Raw genomic sequence first — 16,180 nt, 5'->3', positions numbered from 1 at the left:
AAGGTACAGATTACTCTAGTGGGGGTGGGGTGAAATAAGACTAAAAGGGCATAAAAGGTATAGATAAATGATTGGGCGAATACATGAAAAATAATGGAAATAGGTGGGAAAAGAAAAATCTATATAAATTATTGGAAAAAACAATGAACCTTTGAACCTTCCCCGGGCAGTCCTCTAACATTTGCCCCTGGACAGTCTTTCGCTCTTTCCACTCTGTTCCTTGACCATCCCCACCCCTCCTTTCTGTCCTGTCTCTGTTTCACCTCGTCCAGTTTCCATCTCAGTTTTTCACATCACATCTCGCCTCTTGTCCCCACCACCCCTACCATGTCCTGCCTCTGTCTCACCACTCCCAGCTGGTTGTGCCTCCCAACCCAGCCTTGGCACAGCTTGTGCTACAGGCACCCGATATTTAGCAGTCAGTGTTAAAGGAAGACAAAAGCAGCATCCCCTGACCTCTCAAGTCATGGATGAAGTGAAGGTCCACAGTCGTAAAAACAATGGTTTAATTACCTGCTGGCAGGGCACTTAATTTGTGAGAGGAGTGCGAATGTGATTCTGGCAAGTTGGTCTTTTAATGATCATTCATGAGATGCAAATATGGTTCTGGATATAGCTCAGCGGGAAACTCGACCCGCCTTTAAAACAAGATTCCAAACTAATTTTCTACCGGTGGGAAACTGACTTTCATTCAAGCCGAATTTTCTGCCCCGCCCACCACGTTTCCTGCTACTGGCGAGAGAGGAAAACTCCGCCCAAAGCCTCTCATTCAAACTAGCGTTGACTGAAATTATTTTGGAGAAACAGCCTTTGTGCTAACGCCTACTGCTTATAAGTCCTGCTGTTTGCAAATGAGTGGAAAAGTACAAAGTACTTTTCATTTTTCTGTGAAGCTCTGACAACATAAAGCAGTAACTTGACTTTTATCTGAGGATTGACTTGGATAGTTGACAGCCAAATGGACCATTTGCCAAAACGGAGCTGCAGAATTAGTTTGAAAGGCATAAGGGAATAATGGTGCCAGTTGTAATTTTTTAATATTTAGAAATAGTGAATATTGTTTTACATGAAATATATTTTAGATTTTTCGATACAAATTGAGTCTGATTTTCACCCACCCTGCCCCTTGGGAAAGGTCCAAGTGGAGGGTTAAAGTGCTGTGTGGGCTCGCGCTGCATTTCCAATGAATTTCCATCCAAATTGATTTCGGGCACAGGAAGGGAGCCTGTCCTAAAAGATCGAGGGCCAAGTTTAAATGGCAGAGCCGCGACCTGAAGTCATCCTTGGGATGTGCACACTATAAATGCAGACTGAATTAAGGACTGCACAAAAGCAGGCAGTAAGCTGCGGGACAGTGTCCTGTATCAATATAATAAAAACTTTGATTAAGTACCCACACCCTGTCTGTCATACCCTGAAAAAGTAATTTTTGACTTTGGACAATGATGCGAAGTGAGCAATATTGATTTTTTAACTGCCTGTTATACTCCTGGCCAAATTTTCGTTTCTGATATTATGTTACTCCCTTGTTGTCTGAGACCTTGCACTGATGAGGAATGCATTTGGAATGTACAGATAAACTCACCAGAAAATACAAAGGGTTCTCAACTAGCCCAGATATTTTATTGCAGGCCTAGGCCACCAGAAAGATGTTGCCTTGGTCAAGCCTGGTTTTTTTTTTAGCATTGTGATAATTTGTACAATTATGGTGGGTTCCTGCCTTTTATCGAGATATCTGCCTGGAGGGCATGTGGATCATTGCTGCAGCATGTCTTGGCTGTTACAACAATCCTTTGTCAGTGGTCACAATGAAGAGGTTTCTTGTAATCTGATATCTAGGAGGTTGGTTTTCAGTGAACTTTGAAAATAGAACAGGTTAAGTACTTTAGCTACTTGTGACTTACAGCTAGTTTCAGCTGGTTCTCAGACTGGCTGACAACTTGGTCCTTAAAAGGCAAAGATGGCACAGCCTCTCTTCTTCTGCAGTCTGCCCAGGTTTCCTCTGGGCCTTGGTATAATAAAGGATCTTGGTATTAGAACCCAGTTTTGGTCACATGGTCAATGGCCATTGTCTACCCGGAATGGCTTAATGCTAAAAAGCAATTGATATACAATAGGAGATAGATGGTGGTCTTTCACACTTAACTTGTGGATAACCAGTATTGTCAGCTTTTTTTTGTTAAATTGCAAACCTGGAGACTGAGCCTAGGAGCCCATTGACTCTGTTTGAAGCTTCCTCAAAACACAATGGCAGGTTTGAATATCACAGATAACATTCATCTTGACATGTCCATTCCAGGGGAGGCCCCCACCCATGGTTATTCAATTCAGAACTTTCCGGAAGCTTAATAGTCTGTGTATGGGGAATAAGCAAAGGTCACCTGACCCCTTGGCAGCCATGCTAACGGTTCATCAGTGTCCATTTTCAACAAATAGACAATTCCCAGGAGCTTCCATACAAGCTTAGTCCATGTGTAAAGTTATGAACATAATATACTTTTACTGGGCATGACACCTACAAACAATTGTGTGGAAAGGACTATTGTTAGAAATATAATGATGTACAGTAATCCATCTCTTTCTAAGAGTGTACATTTAGGAGCTTGTTGGATTGACAGGTGTTTTTGCTGACAATATTAACCTTCTCTTCTTTAGCCTCCATGTACTCTGAAAGGCACAGCAATCCCTCGGAGATCAGAAGTCTCATGGCGGAGCCCGATTATTTTGATGATAACCCTGAGCTTATCAGGCCCAAGAAGCTCCTCAATCCGGTCAAAGCCTCTAGGAGTCACCAAGAACTTCATAGAGAACTCCTCATGAACCAGAAGCGGTAAGGAAACTGTCACTTTGGCTCTGCAAGGCATTTTATCAAGTTATATTGAAATGATGAGTGGTGGTGGTGAGCCGCTGCCTTGAACGCTGCAGTCCATGTGCCGTAGGTTCCAGGCATTTAAGAGTCAACTACATCTTGTGGGCCTGGAGTCACATGTAGTCCAGACCAGGTAAAGATGGCAGATTTCCTTCCCTAAAGGGGAGTAGTGAACCAAATGGGTTTTTATGGCAATCAATAATAGTTTCATGGTCATCATTAGACTTTTAATTCCAGATTTTTATTGAATTCAAGTTCCACCATCTGCTGTAGTGGGATTCGAGCATTACTCTGGGGGGTTTGGGTTTAATGACAATACCACTATGACACCGCTTCCTCCTTGTCCTTTGAAATGGTAGAGGCCAGGGGTTTGGAAGGTACTGTCGAAGGAGCCTTGGTGAGTTGTTGGAATGCAGCTTGTAGATGGTCCACACTGCTGCCACTGCGTCGGTGGTGGAGGAAATGGGTGCTTAAGGTGGTGGGTGAGGTGCTAATCAAGCCGGCTGCTTTGTCCTGGATGGTGTTGAGCTTGTGTGTTGTCGGAGCCACACTCATCCAGGCAAGTGGAGAGTATTTCATCGCACCCCTGACTTGTACCTTGTAGGTGATGGACAGGCTTTGGGGAGTCAGGAGATGTTACGTCCAACAGAATTCCCAGCTTCCTAGCTGCTCTTATAGCCATTGAGGATGGGGATGTTTCTAGAACTGCCTCCACCATTCATGACTGGGTGTGGCAGCACTGCAGAGCTTGGATCAGATCTGTTGGTTGAGGGATTAACTTTGCCTACTGCATGCTGCTTCTGTTTGGCATGCAAGCTGTCCTGTGTTGGAGCTTCACCAGGTTGAGACCTCATTTTTAGATATGCTTGGTGCTGCTCCTTGTAAGATGTTGGCATAGTTCTGTAGGTCTTAATGAGGTATTCGTAGTCTTGGATAGTTCAACAGTAAGTATTTATTAACTGCATTGATACAGTTAAGGTCCAAGTTAGGAGCTGTCTCCATGCTTGCTTCTACACAGGGCTCTGTCTAGCACTACAATCCCTAGGTATGGCTCGTATTCTCTTGCATCGCTGTGTGGGCAATACTGTACTCAGTCCCACGTTAGCCCTTTATGTGCCAGACCCTTACAGTACACTCCTGACAGGACCATCTGCACTCTTCTTTGAACCAGGGTTGATCACCTGGCTTGATGATGGTAATGGTAGAGTGAGGGATATGCTGGCCCATGAGGTTACAGATTGTGGTTGGATGCCATTTTGCTACTGCTGCTGATCCACAGCGGCTCATGGATGCCCAGTTTTGTGTTGCCAGATCTGTTCTGAATCTAATCCCTTTGGCATGGTGGTAGTGCTACACAACATGGAGGGCATCTTCAATGTGAAGACCTAATTTTGTGACACAGACTGTGTGGTGGTTACTCCTACCTATCCTGTCATGGACCAATGCATCTGTGACAGGTACTTTGGTGAGAACAAGTTCTAGTAGGTTCTTCCCTCTTGTTCGTTCCTTCACCACTTGCAGCAGGCCCAGTCTGGGAGATATGTTCTTCAGAGCTCAGTCAGGAGTGATGTTACCGAGCCACTCTAGGTAATGGAAGCCCCTCACTCTGATTACATTCTGTGCCCTCAGTGCTTCCTCCAAGTGGCGCTCAACATAGTGTACTGATTTATCAGCTGAGGGAAGGTAGTAGGTTGTAATCAGCATGCGGTTTCCTTGCCATGTTTGACCTGGTGTTATGAGACTTCAAGGGGTCAGAATCAATGTAGATGACTCCCAGGGCAACTCCCTCCTGACTGTATACTATTGTGCCCCCACCACCTCTGGTGGATTTGTCCTGCCAGCGGAAAAGGACATAACTCTGGGGTGGTGATGGTGTCTGAGACATAATAAAGTATGATTCGTTGAGTATGACCATGGCAGGCTGTTGCTTCACTGGTCTGTGGGACAGCTCTCCCAATTTTGGCACAAGCCCCCAGATGTTATTAAGGATATGCAGTTGTCATTTCTGGTGTCTAGCTGGTTTGTCCAATTTTATTCTTTTTTTAAAATTTTACTTTTTTTACTTTTTGGCACAAGTGGCTTGTTAAGACATTTCAGAGTCAACCACATTACTGTGAATCTCGAGTCACATGTAGGCCAGACCAGGTAAGGGCAGCAATTTTCCTTCCCTAAAAGACATCAGTGAACCAGATGGGTTTTTATGACAATTGGTAGTTTGAGCATCATTACTGAGACTAACTTACAATGCCAGATTTTTTTATTAATTGATTCTAAATTCCACCAGCTCCCCAGGGCATTTACCTGGGCCACTGGATTACAAGTTCAGTGATGTTACCACTATGCCACCATCTCCCCAAATTAAATGATCTGACTTACACACTTTTCCAGTTGTGAATAAGAACTAGGACTCTAAAAGTTTTAAATAAGGAAAGGGCATTTGCACTGAGAGATCTCTGGTAAATTGTCAACTAAGTTAATTCTAGTTGGCAGGGTGGGGTTGAATGCTTGTAATTAAAATCCTTTTGGAACTGAAAATGACTGCATTTTTATGGCGAGTTTTTCCCCCTGCTCTTAGAAGGTGGACGTTTTAAAGAGAAATAAATATTCTAAGTTTTTTTTGTTCGCCAGATTAGGATGATCAGACTCCAACAGATCAAGGCTGAGATAGGAAATCGGACCAGGTGAACATGAATATCCAGGCAGTTGTGGATTTGGGCAAGAATTGCCAGCAGTTAAGACCTCAGGCAGGAGGCAGAACAAATTGGGATTCAAGCCCTTGTGGAGCATTGGAGACCATTTTACTGCCTACATTCAATGCATCATTACAAAGGTTGTGATAGGTTCCATTTTCTACTGATCTATTTACGTAACCTGACTACTCAATTGTCAATTAAAAAATGTGGTCAAAAATGTTAATGAAATGGTAGCCTTAAAACTAAAGGGATATAATATAAAGAGAAAGAAGTTTTGCTACAGGTCTATAAAGCCCAGGTTAAACCACATCTGGTGTACAGTTCTGAGTACTTCACCCAAGAAAACAAATATTGGCCTTGGAAGAAGTGCAGTGTAGACTCATGTTACCAGGGCTCCTTGGGTTAGATTGTGAGGAGAGATTACGCAAACAAATTTGCATTTCCTGGAATATAGAAGCTTAAGTGTTGTTTGTTTGAGGATTTTGCAAGGTATTGATAGGGTAGATAGATAGAAACTTCTTCACTGGCGGAAAAGTGTGAGACAAGGGGACATAACACTAAAATCAGAGCTAGGCCATTTGGGAGAGAAGTTCGGAAACACTTGCTCACACATGTGCTGGGAGAAATCTGGAAGTCTCTGCCACAAAAAGCAGTAGACGCTAGCTGAATTTGTAACTGAGATCAATTAAATTTTTGCTAGACAAGAATATAAAAAGACATGGAACCAGGGAGGGCGGATGGAGTTAGGATACAGGTCAGCTATGATTCTTTGAATAGTGGAACAGGATCTTGGGGTGGAAAGGCCCAGTGCTGTTCCTATGTTACTATATTCTATTTTCTTTATGATCCAATTATTGATGCATTTTCATTCCCATTTTCCTGCGCTAATTCCTCCCAATCCCAAATATCAGCATTGACTTATACAGGTGTAATGTTCAATGCATGCTGCAGGCTCTCTGCCATGGCTATTCTTCATGCTTAAGTAGATAATAAGTGTTAATCATGGTGGCAGCACAGCTTAGCCCCACAGCTTAACCCTATCCTGTCTAATGAGGCTGGCATTTTGGTAAAGCAGAATTGACTGGTATGCCAATATTTCAGTATCTCGGGAGCAGCATTGTCCTGAAACGCCAGCTCAGTCCACCTGCTGGCTCAAATTTTCACAAATGCTAAATCATATTCCTGTTGCCTCAGAAGACATTTTGCAGAAATGAAGCACTTATCTAGGAGAAGGTGGAAAATTAGAAAGGGAAACATCCCCTCCATGTCAATCCATACTTATTACCAGCAGCTGGTCTCCCAACTTTGAGTTGAAGAGACAAGGTCAGAAAAATGCCAAACAAACTGAGGAATTTTCCTTCAGATAATAATAAATAAATATCCCCGCATCAACGAACAAGAGGTATGTATGGTCAGTTCTTGCTCGTTTTCCACTGAATTCACTTTAAGTGCCAGTATGGATCTTATGTGATCATATCTATTCCGCTTAATTCCAAGAGTGCTCGATATACTGATTTGCTCCCATTTGATTCTAGCAACTAAATTTAAAGCTTGCTTAGTAGTTGGATATTCCAAGCCAGAGTGACTGGGTTTTTAGGATGAAGTGACCTAGGAGTAGAGTTAATATTAACTGCTGCTCCAATGGTGAGATCATGGGTATCAGAATTCTGTAAGTTAAAAGATTGTGCCATCCTCACCTGGAGAGACCAGAGATACATCTTTTATTTAGCAGTGAAATAGCAGAATACTTAAATTACTGTCAGAACCCTTGCCTGCTTCATTGTGTGCCAAAACCATTAACATCCAAAATAAACACGGCCCATCTCATTAATTACTGAGATGGTCTATAATCTGAGTTAGTTGGTTGAAAATCTCTCAACTACTCTAACAAAACACAAGGGTATGTTTGCACTTCAGAGGAGGCTGGAAATAAGATTGGCAGATCCTTAAATAAAGATGAATGACAAAATACAGTTCAAAGTGACAAATAGATTGAACCATTAAAGTTTGCTTTGGGTCAAGTTGCCACAAAGTTATTTGTTTCCCATTGTTTTAAGGAGTGAAAGAAGTTTGAAAGTTTTGTTTTTCAAAATCCTGGCAGTGGTCATTTTTTTTTTTTTGCTGAGATGTGTACTTTGTAACTCTTCCGAGTACAAACCTGTTTCCAGCTGTTTCAGATGAAGTTACATTGTTTCATAGTTTGCCATTGTGAGATTTGAACTCTTGATAATCTTTTAAATGAAAACCAAATCAACAAAATTGGGATAAATCAGGCACAGCCCCTAATTCAGGTCAGCTGTAAAACCAAGGACAAAGTTTAAAGGAACCAAAACACTGTACAAGTGTAACTCTTTCGAGTACAAACCCATTTCCATCTGTTTCAGATGAAGTTACATTGTTTCATAGTTTGCCATTGTGAGATTTGAACTCTTGATCTTGGGGTTATAAACCCAGTACCATAACCACTTGGCTATTTAGACCAAGCCTATAATGAATTACTATGTAACTCTTTTGAGTACAAACCCGTTTCCATCTGTTTCAGGTGAAGTTACATTGTTTCACATTGTGAGATTTGAACTCTTGATCTTGGGGTTACAAACCCAGTACCATAACCACTTGGCTATTTAGGTCTTCACCTTTGTTAACTCTTCCCTTTTACCTTTGAGTTTTGGCTTTATGATTAACAGGAACCCAGGGAATAGAGCAAACTTGAACAAGTCCTTGCGTTTGAGTTCAGAATAAACCTCTGTACTTTCAACAGTTGGTGAGAGTAAAATCTTATTATTATTAAACGGTCTGTTTATTCAACTCCTGACAAAACTAACCTTTTAATTAGGAGAAAAAAATAACTTTTTGAATAGCACCGACCACTGTATTTTAAACATATTGTTAGAATGTCTGGTGCACTGGTAATACAGGGGCACCTTGGTCTTGCATTAGCTACAGCTACAAAACTTTATCAATAGTATATCTCCATGACAGTGCATTAGCGAACACAGTCAGATGAAGACCATTCAGTCTGTAACTGTGAGTTGGCTAATAAAGAGGGAGGGAGAGAAAAACTTAGCATTGAGTTAAATCACCACCTTGTTTTTCCTGGGCATTTTTAATTCTCTGTGGTTCTCAGCATACCACTAAATTCCCCAAGGTAGGTCAGTTATGGTATGTGCTGCCACTCCCAACACAAAAATGTTACTGATGTTTCCAATTTATGCATCACTTCTGTCAAAACAGCTGATAGCTGTTTTCCCCTAGCAGACTTCTGAATGGGCACCATTAACACTGGTTAAATTCAGCAGGGTCAAATACATCAACATGGTTAAAAATCAGACCAATTGTAGGGGAGACGTGTGTGTGTGTTTTAATCCAACTCCACTGTCCTGTGTGGCTGCTGTATGTTTTAACATTAGATTGCTTAATCGGTCAGAAATCACATGGAGAAGGATGAATATTGGCTGCAGTATATAGAACCAGCTAGTGCAAGGTCCTACCAAGTACAGTCAGCTTTCAAATTGGAGGACAAACTCAATGATTGCTCAGTGAGTTTCACCATTCAGTGGTGACACCGCAGAGACCAGGGAAGTTTCACATTTGATGCTTGCTTTCTGCCAAGTTAGTTGATCTCAGACAGGATCATTGTGGATATGTTACGATTAGTCTCTGTGCCTCTGATTAGAGGGGGAAATTGAGCTGCATTCCTGCCCTCCACACTCCCTCATTTTGCACATTGGATAAGGACAGGGCAGGATTGGACACCGCTGTGATGGCCCTGCAGTCAAATAGCCTACCAGCATTTGTCACAGTTTATATGACAAGTGAAACATTGTATTTGAAATGTTGTACTGTTTGCCTCCTTTTTGACTATTCTGTGGTTGGGGTGATTTAATCACTTTTTTTGTTTATTGAAGCGAAAGCACAAGGTGTTAACTTGCAGAAAGGAAAACTGGGAAGGGATTGCACATTCATAGTAGTAAAATACCAGGTAAAGTTTAATGCAGGCAACTACTAAAGTACTCCACATTTGCAGATAAAATAGGTGATACAGGTACTCACCAACTGAGACTGAACAAGATATACATAGTGTTTCAAGAGACTGAAGAACCTTAGACTCAATGTTACAACCTGAGCAGCAATCAACAATAGCAATAGAATATTGAACCATATAGTTAAAATAGTAGAGTGCAAGGCAAAGGAAGCATGATCAAACTGTACAACGCCTTCGTCAGGCCACTCCTTGAGTACAATGTCCAGTTCTGGTTACCAAGAAACAAGGTAGACAATCGAGCCCTGGGCATGCAACTGATCCTTTGTGTCAAAGCCCTGAGTTATTAAGAAGCATGGAAAAATTGCTGCCTTTCAGGCTTGATGGCAAGAGTCTGAGATGTGATTTTGCAGAGGTACGCAAAGATATTAGACAGCATGGAAATCCAGAATATTACTTAAATTACTTAAAGTAGAACAAGGGGATGTGGATTCAAACCAGTAAAGGACCAATTTAGGGCTAATATCAGAAGGTTATTGATGTGAAGAATTATCAATCTATGAAATGAACTCCAGATAGAGTAATGTCGGCAAAAATCCTGGATTCATTTTAAAAAGAATTGGGTGTTGCAATGAAAGAACTTTAGGGTCTTTTGGACAGAATAGCCTTCCTCATCCATTATTATCTTATGACTAGGTGGTCATACAAGGTGGGGTGGGGTTTAAATAGCAAACTGTTAATTTGACATGGTATGTTATACAAGAAGTTCATTATCAGCAGTGAATCCTGTTCAATATACTTGGTGCAAAATGAAAGGTGCAATTTAACTCCATTTTCACATAAGATTGGAGTCTTTTTGGTACTCTATATAAATCCAACCTCAAGCCTAATGGGGTAATCTAATTTAAGAGCCTGCTAGATAGATTTTCCCTCATATAATAATTTGCATTAATTTTATTACAGCGTGTTTATCTCAAATATACAGGAAGGATTTGTATGGCAGATTTTTAATATATTTTCATCCTTGATTTGCTGAGCAAATGCCAATCTTCTTTCAGTCTATTTAGTTATAATGTGGCCCACTCAGTGAGATTACCTCAGTGATCAATAACAGTTTTTTTTAAGTCATACTTATCATATTCCTATCAGAAATTTGTGAGAGGGAGAGAAAGAGCCTGGTTATCCTATCTGAAGCCCTAGGCCCCACATAGCCCCTGAACACTGTCAATCCAGCCCTCAAACCCCTTCTAACTCAATTGATTGAATTTTCTAGGCCTGAGGGTTTGGAAATGGCTGTTATTGGTTAAATCCTAAATTAGAACACCAAAATCTGTTGACATCAACAACTTGGGAAATATGCAAATTAATGGGAAGAATGATTTGTAATTTATATTATACTTTATATGTGATCACTTCATAAGGTCAAAAAGCTGAGGCCCCCTTTGCATAGAGAAAGGAATGATGATAAATACAGGAGCAAAATGTAGAGCATTCTCTTATGAATAACAGGCATTTTGGCAAGCTACTGGTCAGCATTCTGCATCCTGGAACGGGAACCCTGTAAAAGAGTATCTGCAGGATGGGAGAGAAGGGACAAGGAACTGATGAGGAATGAAAATAAACTTTAACAACTAACCATCACATTCTATTAATAGTCATCTGTTTTTGCTGATTAAAATCATGCTGACGATGGAAGGACAGTGAACAGTGCTCCATGCTGCAGCTGAATGGAGCCTGCCTTTCCTGACTCCACAACAAAGAATCTAGCAATTCAAATATATTTTCCACTTGCACCACTGTGCAAATAGAAGCAATGTGCATCTTTGTGTTATATAAACATGCAGTGGATATTTTGTGTCTCTTTTTTACCCTTTCTGTCTATTTTGTTGCTATTATAACTAGTTTTTTTTTGTTGCAAAAGTATACTTTATTCATAAAAATATCTTCCACAACATTCCAAACCATTTCAAAATCACCGTCACAAAAGTACAATCAGGTTCAACTTTTACAACATGTATCACGAGGTGCATCAATACAAACAATGAATATTACAATCATTTGCAGACATTCATTTTTTTTTTGCAAAAATATACTTTATTCATAAATCTTCAAAAACATTTCGAAACATTTCAAATCACCATTACAAAAATACAAACAGGTTCAACTTTTACAACATGAAACACAAGGTGTATCAGAAAAATCAATGAAAATTTCAATCATTGGCAGACGTACATTTTAATCTGTACAGCCCGAGGGGCTCTTTACAGTTCCCAGCCCCCCAGTGCACTGTGGCAGAAAGGTCTTAGGCAGCGACCCTTCCCCATTGCGCCTTTGCGGCGGCTGCCCCAAGCTTAACTGTATCCCTCAGCACGTAGTCCTGGACTTTGGAATGTGCCAGTCTGCAACACTCGGTCAGGGACAACTCTTTGCGCTGGAAAACCAACAAGTTTCGGGCAGACCAAAGAGCGTCTTTTACCGAGTTGATGATCCTCCAGCTGCAGTTGATGTTTGTCTCGGTGTGTGTCCCTGGGAACAGCCCGTAGAGCACAGAGTCCTCTGTCACAGAACTGCTCGGGATGAACCTCGACAGCAACCACTGCATCTCTCTCCAGACCTTCTTTGCAAAGACACAATCTACAAGGAGGTGAACAACGGTCTCTTCCCCACCACAGCCACCTCGAGGGCAACGTGCAGAGGGGGTGAGACTCCTGGCGTGTAGGAAGGATCTTACAGGGAGGGCCTTTCTCACCACCAGCCAAGCTACATCTTGGTGTTTGTTGGAAAGTTCTGGTGATGAGGCATTCTGCCAAATGACTTTGTCAGTCTGCTCAGGGAACCATCCCACAGGGTCCACCCTCTCCTTTTCCCTCAGGGCCTTTAAGACGTTACGTGCCGACCACTGCCTGACAGACTTGTGGTCGAAGGTGTTTCCCTGCATAAATTTTCCCACGAGGGACAGGTGGTATGGCACAATCCAACTACTTGGAGTGTTCCGCGGCAGCATGGCCAGACCCATCCTTCGCAACACCGGGGACAGGTAGAACCTCAGCATGTAGTGACACTTGGTGTTTGCGTACTGAGAGTCTACGCACTGCTTGATGCAGCCGCACACAAAGGTGGCCATCAGTATGAGGGCGATGTTGGGCACGTTTTTTCCCCCTTTATCTAGAGGCTTGTACATCGTGTCCCTGCGGACACAATCCATTTTCGACCTCCAGATAAAGTGGAAGATGGCTCGGGTGATCGCCACCACACAGGAGTGTGGAATGGGCCAGACCTGCGCCACGTACAGCAACAGCAAGAGTGCCTCACACCTGATGACCAGGTTCTTACCCGCAATGGAGAGGGAGCGTCGCTCCCACATGCCCAGTTTCCTTTTCACCATAGACACTCGCTCCTTACAGTTTCTAACGCGTGCCCTGGTCCCTCCGAACCAAATCCCCAGCACCTTCAGGCCATCAGCCCTGACAGTGAAGGAGACAAAGGATCGGTCAGCCCAGTTCCCAAAGAACATGGCCTCGCTCATCCCACGATTTACCTTGGCTCCCGAGGCCAGTTCGAAACGGTCGCAGATGTGGATAAGTCTGTGCACCAACAGCGGATCCGAGCAGAAGACGGCGACATCGTCCATGTACAGGGAGACTTTGATCTGAGTGCCTCCACTACCTGGGATCGTCACTCCTCTTATGCCCGGATCCTTCCTGATGGACTCAGCAAAGGGTTCTATGCAACACACGAAAAGAACAGGCGAGAGAGGGCAGCCCTGCCTGACTCCAGATTTAATAGGAAAGCTATCTGATTCCCACCCATTGATTGAGACTGCACTACTACTGATCTTAGTGTAGAGCAGTTGGATCCAACTGCGAATTCCCTCCCCAAACCCCATTTTGGAGAGCACATCCCCCATGTAGGTGTGCGATATTCTGTCAAAGGCCTTCTCCTGATCCAGGCTGATGAGGCAGGTATCCACACCCCTGTCCTGTACATAGGCAATCGTATCCCTGAGCAGCACGAGGCTGTCAGAGATCTAACTGCCCGGCACAGTGCAGGTCTGGTTAGGGTGGATCACCAATTACAGAGCGGATTTGACCCGATTGGCGATGACCTTGGACAGAATTTTATAGTCCACATTCAACAGTGCAATGAGTCGCCAATTTCTAATTTCCTCCCTTTCCCCCTTGTGCTTGTAGATGAGGGTGATAATGCCTTTCCTCATGGATTCTGACATAGTGCCAGCCAGGAGCATACTCTCATACACTTCTAGCAGGTCCGGGCCGATCCAGTCCCACAGAGGCGAATACAACTCCGCCGGCAAGCCATTGCTTCCGGGAGTTTTACTCTTCCCAAAGGACTCAAGGGCCTCAGTCAGTTCGTCAGGAGTTAGCGCTTTGTCCAGACTCTCCCGTGTACTATCATCTAAGATCTCCGTGATAGAGGACAGGAAGGACTGGGAGGCCGTGCTGTCTGTGGGCATCACGTCATATAATCCGGCATAGAAGGATTTGCTAATCCTCAAAATGTCGGACTGTGATGAGCCATCTTCTTCCTTCAGGCTGCTGTTCACAGAGCTCTCTCTGTGTACCTTTTGGAAGAAGAAACGTGAGCACGTCTCATCCTGCTCCACGGAGCGGACTCTGGAACGGAAGATGATCTTGGAGGCCTCCGAGGCAAAGAGCGAGGCTTGCTGGCTCTTCACCTCTTGGAGTTCCTCCTTGATATCGACCCCCATCGACTGCAGCCAGAGCAGATTCTGCATGTTTTTCTGGAGTCGGGACATTTCCCTCTGTTCCTTTCTAGCTTTCTGGGTGCCTTTGAGGACGAAAAACCTCTTGATGTTTCCCTTGATCGCTTCCCACCAGTGTGTCAGTGACTCAAAGAGGGGTTTCATGGTTCTCCAACCTTTGTAATCCCTCTTGAACTCCTCAATGTTCTCTGGGGTCAGCAGTTGCACATTTAGCTTCCATACCCCCCTGCCAACCCGCTGGTCCTTCTCTAAGTGACAGTCAGCCAGTAGGAGGCAGTGGTCAGAGAAGAACACCGGCTTGACGTCAGTGGATCTGACTGCGAATGCACGGGACATAAACAGGAAGTCTATCCTGGAACAGACGGACCCATCTGGCCGGGACCAGGTGTATCTATGCTGCGCTCCATCTGCAGGGTTGCTGAAGACGTCGTGCAGCTTGGCATCCTTTACTGTTTCCATCAGGGATCTGGACGTAGCGTCCAATCTGCTTTCGGCCCTGCCGGATCGTCCAGCCGCATCGATGATGCAGTTGAAATCACCGCCCAGAATGACCGGGCTGGAGATTGCCAGCAGCAGTGGGAGCTGCTGAAAAACCTCCAGCTGCTCAGCCCCTTGTGACGGGGCGTAGACGTTAATTAAACGGAGTGGAGCATTCTTATACATTACGTCTGCTACGAGGAGGCGCCCGCCCACCACCTCCTTAACCTGGGAGACGGTGAAGCTGCCTCCCCGCAGCAGAATCCCCAGGCCGGAGGAACGAGAGTCGTTTCCTCCCGACCAGATCGATGGCCCATGGGACCACCATCGTGACCATTGCCTGTAGGAGCTGAGGTGCGGTATCGCACACTCCTGCAGAAACAACAGGTCAGCTTTGACCTTGGCAAGGTAGTCCAAGGTCGCAACACATCGCGTAGTAGATTTAATGCTACGCACATTTATGGATACAACCTTTACACCCATTTTAAAGCAGTTAGTCGCTTACCAAACCTGTTGTCTCTGAGAGTTCCTTCATGCCCGTGGTGTGCTCAAATTGCTTCACTTGGGATGGGCTGAGGAAAGCGTCCTGAACCTCCCCATTTGCGGTGTTCTGCTCGGGTGGCATCTGGGGGTCTGTGCAGAGAGCGGGGTTTGAAATGTCCTCTGTTGGAGAAGCTTCTCCAATCCTCTCCCCCTCTGGGGCGTTGCTGCTCCCGGCTTCCCGGAGCTGGAGTGCGCTGGGCGCCTCACTGTTCCCAGATTCCTGGGGTTGTGGTGCACTGGCCTCTTCAGGTTGTGGGCAAAGTTGGGGTGCGCTGGTCTCCTCATTGTCTCCAATGTTCTGGAGCTTGGGTGTCTCGTCCTCCAAATCCCTAGCGTTTTGCCGCTTCTTCTGTTGGCGCCGCCCTGGCACTTCTTCGTCCGAAGAGCTGCTGCTCTTGTTATCTGTGTCGGATAGGAGACGCCTCTTGACTCTTGTCTGGGAAGAGGCTTGGTTTCTTTTTTGCCCCTTCTTCCTTTTTGCTCTCTTCACCAGCTGCCACTCCCCCTGCTGCTTTCCCACTGCTGCCTCCTCCTCCTCCATTGATTTGCTCTCCTGAGGAGTGGGAGGATGAAGGGGCAGTGCTGTTGATTGGCTGTCTGTTGCCCCAATCTTTTCCTCCACCTTGTCTCTCTCTGTGTCCTCCTTTGTCTAGTTGTTCTCCCTGGGGGCCTTGGTGGTTGGAATGACACGAGGCATTTCTTCTGCTTCCCCCTCGTTGGCTTTAGCTGCCTGTGCATAAGTACGGCAACGTTTGGGGCAGGTCCTGTAGAGGTGACTTGCCTCGCCACACAGGTTGCAGCACTTAGCCTGTTTACAATCTTTTGTCTGATGCCCTTCCTGTTTGCAGTTCTTGCAGAGGACAGCACTGCAG

At 44.3% G+C, this 16,180-nt stretch overlaps 1 protein-coding gene across 2 annotated transcripts in view; it reads left to right on the top strand.

The window, feature by feature from the left end:
- The window catches only part of LOC121280486 (protein FAM107B-like), a 70,757-nt gene that overhangs the window by 40,312 nt on the left and 14,265 nt on the right, over positions 1-16,180 (top strand). For both annotated transcript variants that reach the window (XM_041192532.1, XM_041192531.1), the window contains one exon: positions 2,656-2,830. In XM_041192532.1, the coding sequence (XP_041048466.1) occupies positions 2,656-2,830 (175 nt within the window). The remainder of the gene's footprint in view (positions 1-2,655; positions 2,831-16,180) is intronic.

This window comes from Carcharodon carcharias, chromosome 7 (assembly GCF_017639515.1).
Source record: "Carcharodon carcharias isolate sCarCar2 chromosome 7, sCarCar2.pri, whole genome shotgun sequence".
Lineage (NCBI taxonomy): Eukaryota > Metazoa > Chordata > Chondrichthyes > Lamniformes > Lamnidae > Carcharodon > Carcharodon carcharias.
The sequence above is the reverse complement of the archived record's forward strand: the minus strand, read 5'-3'. Positions and strand labels throughout refer to the sequence as shown.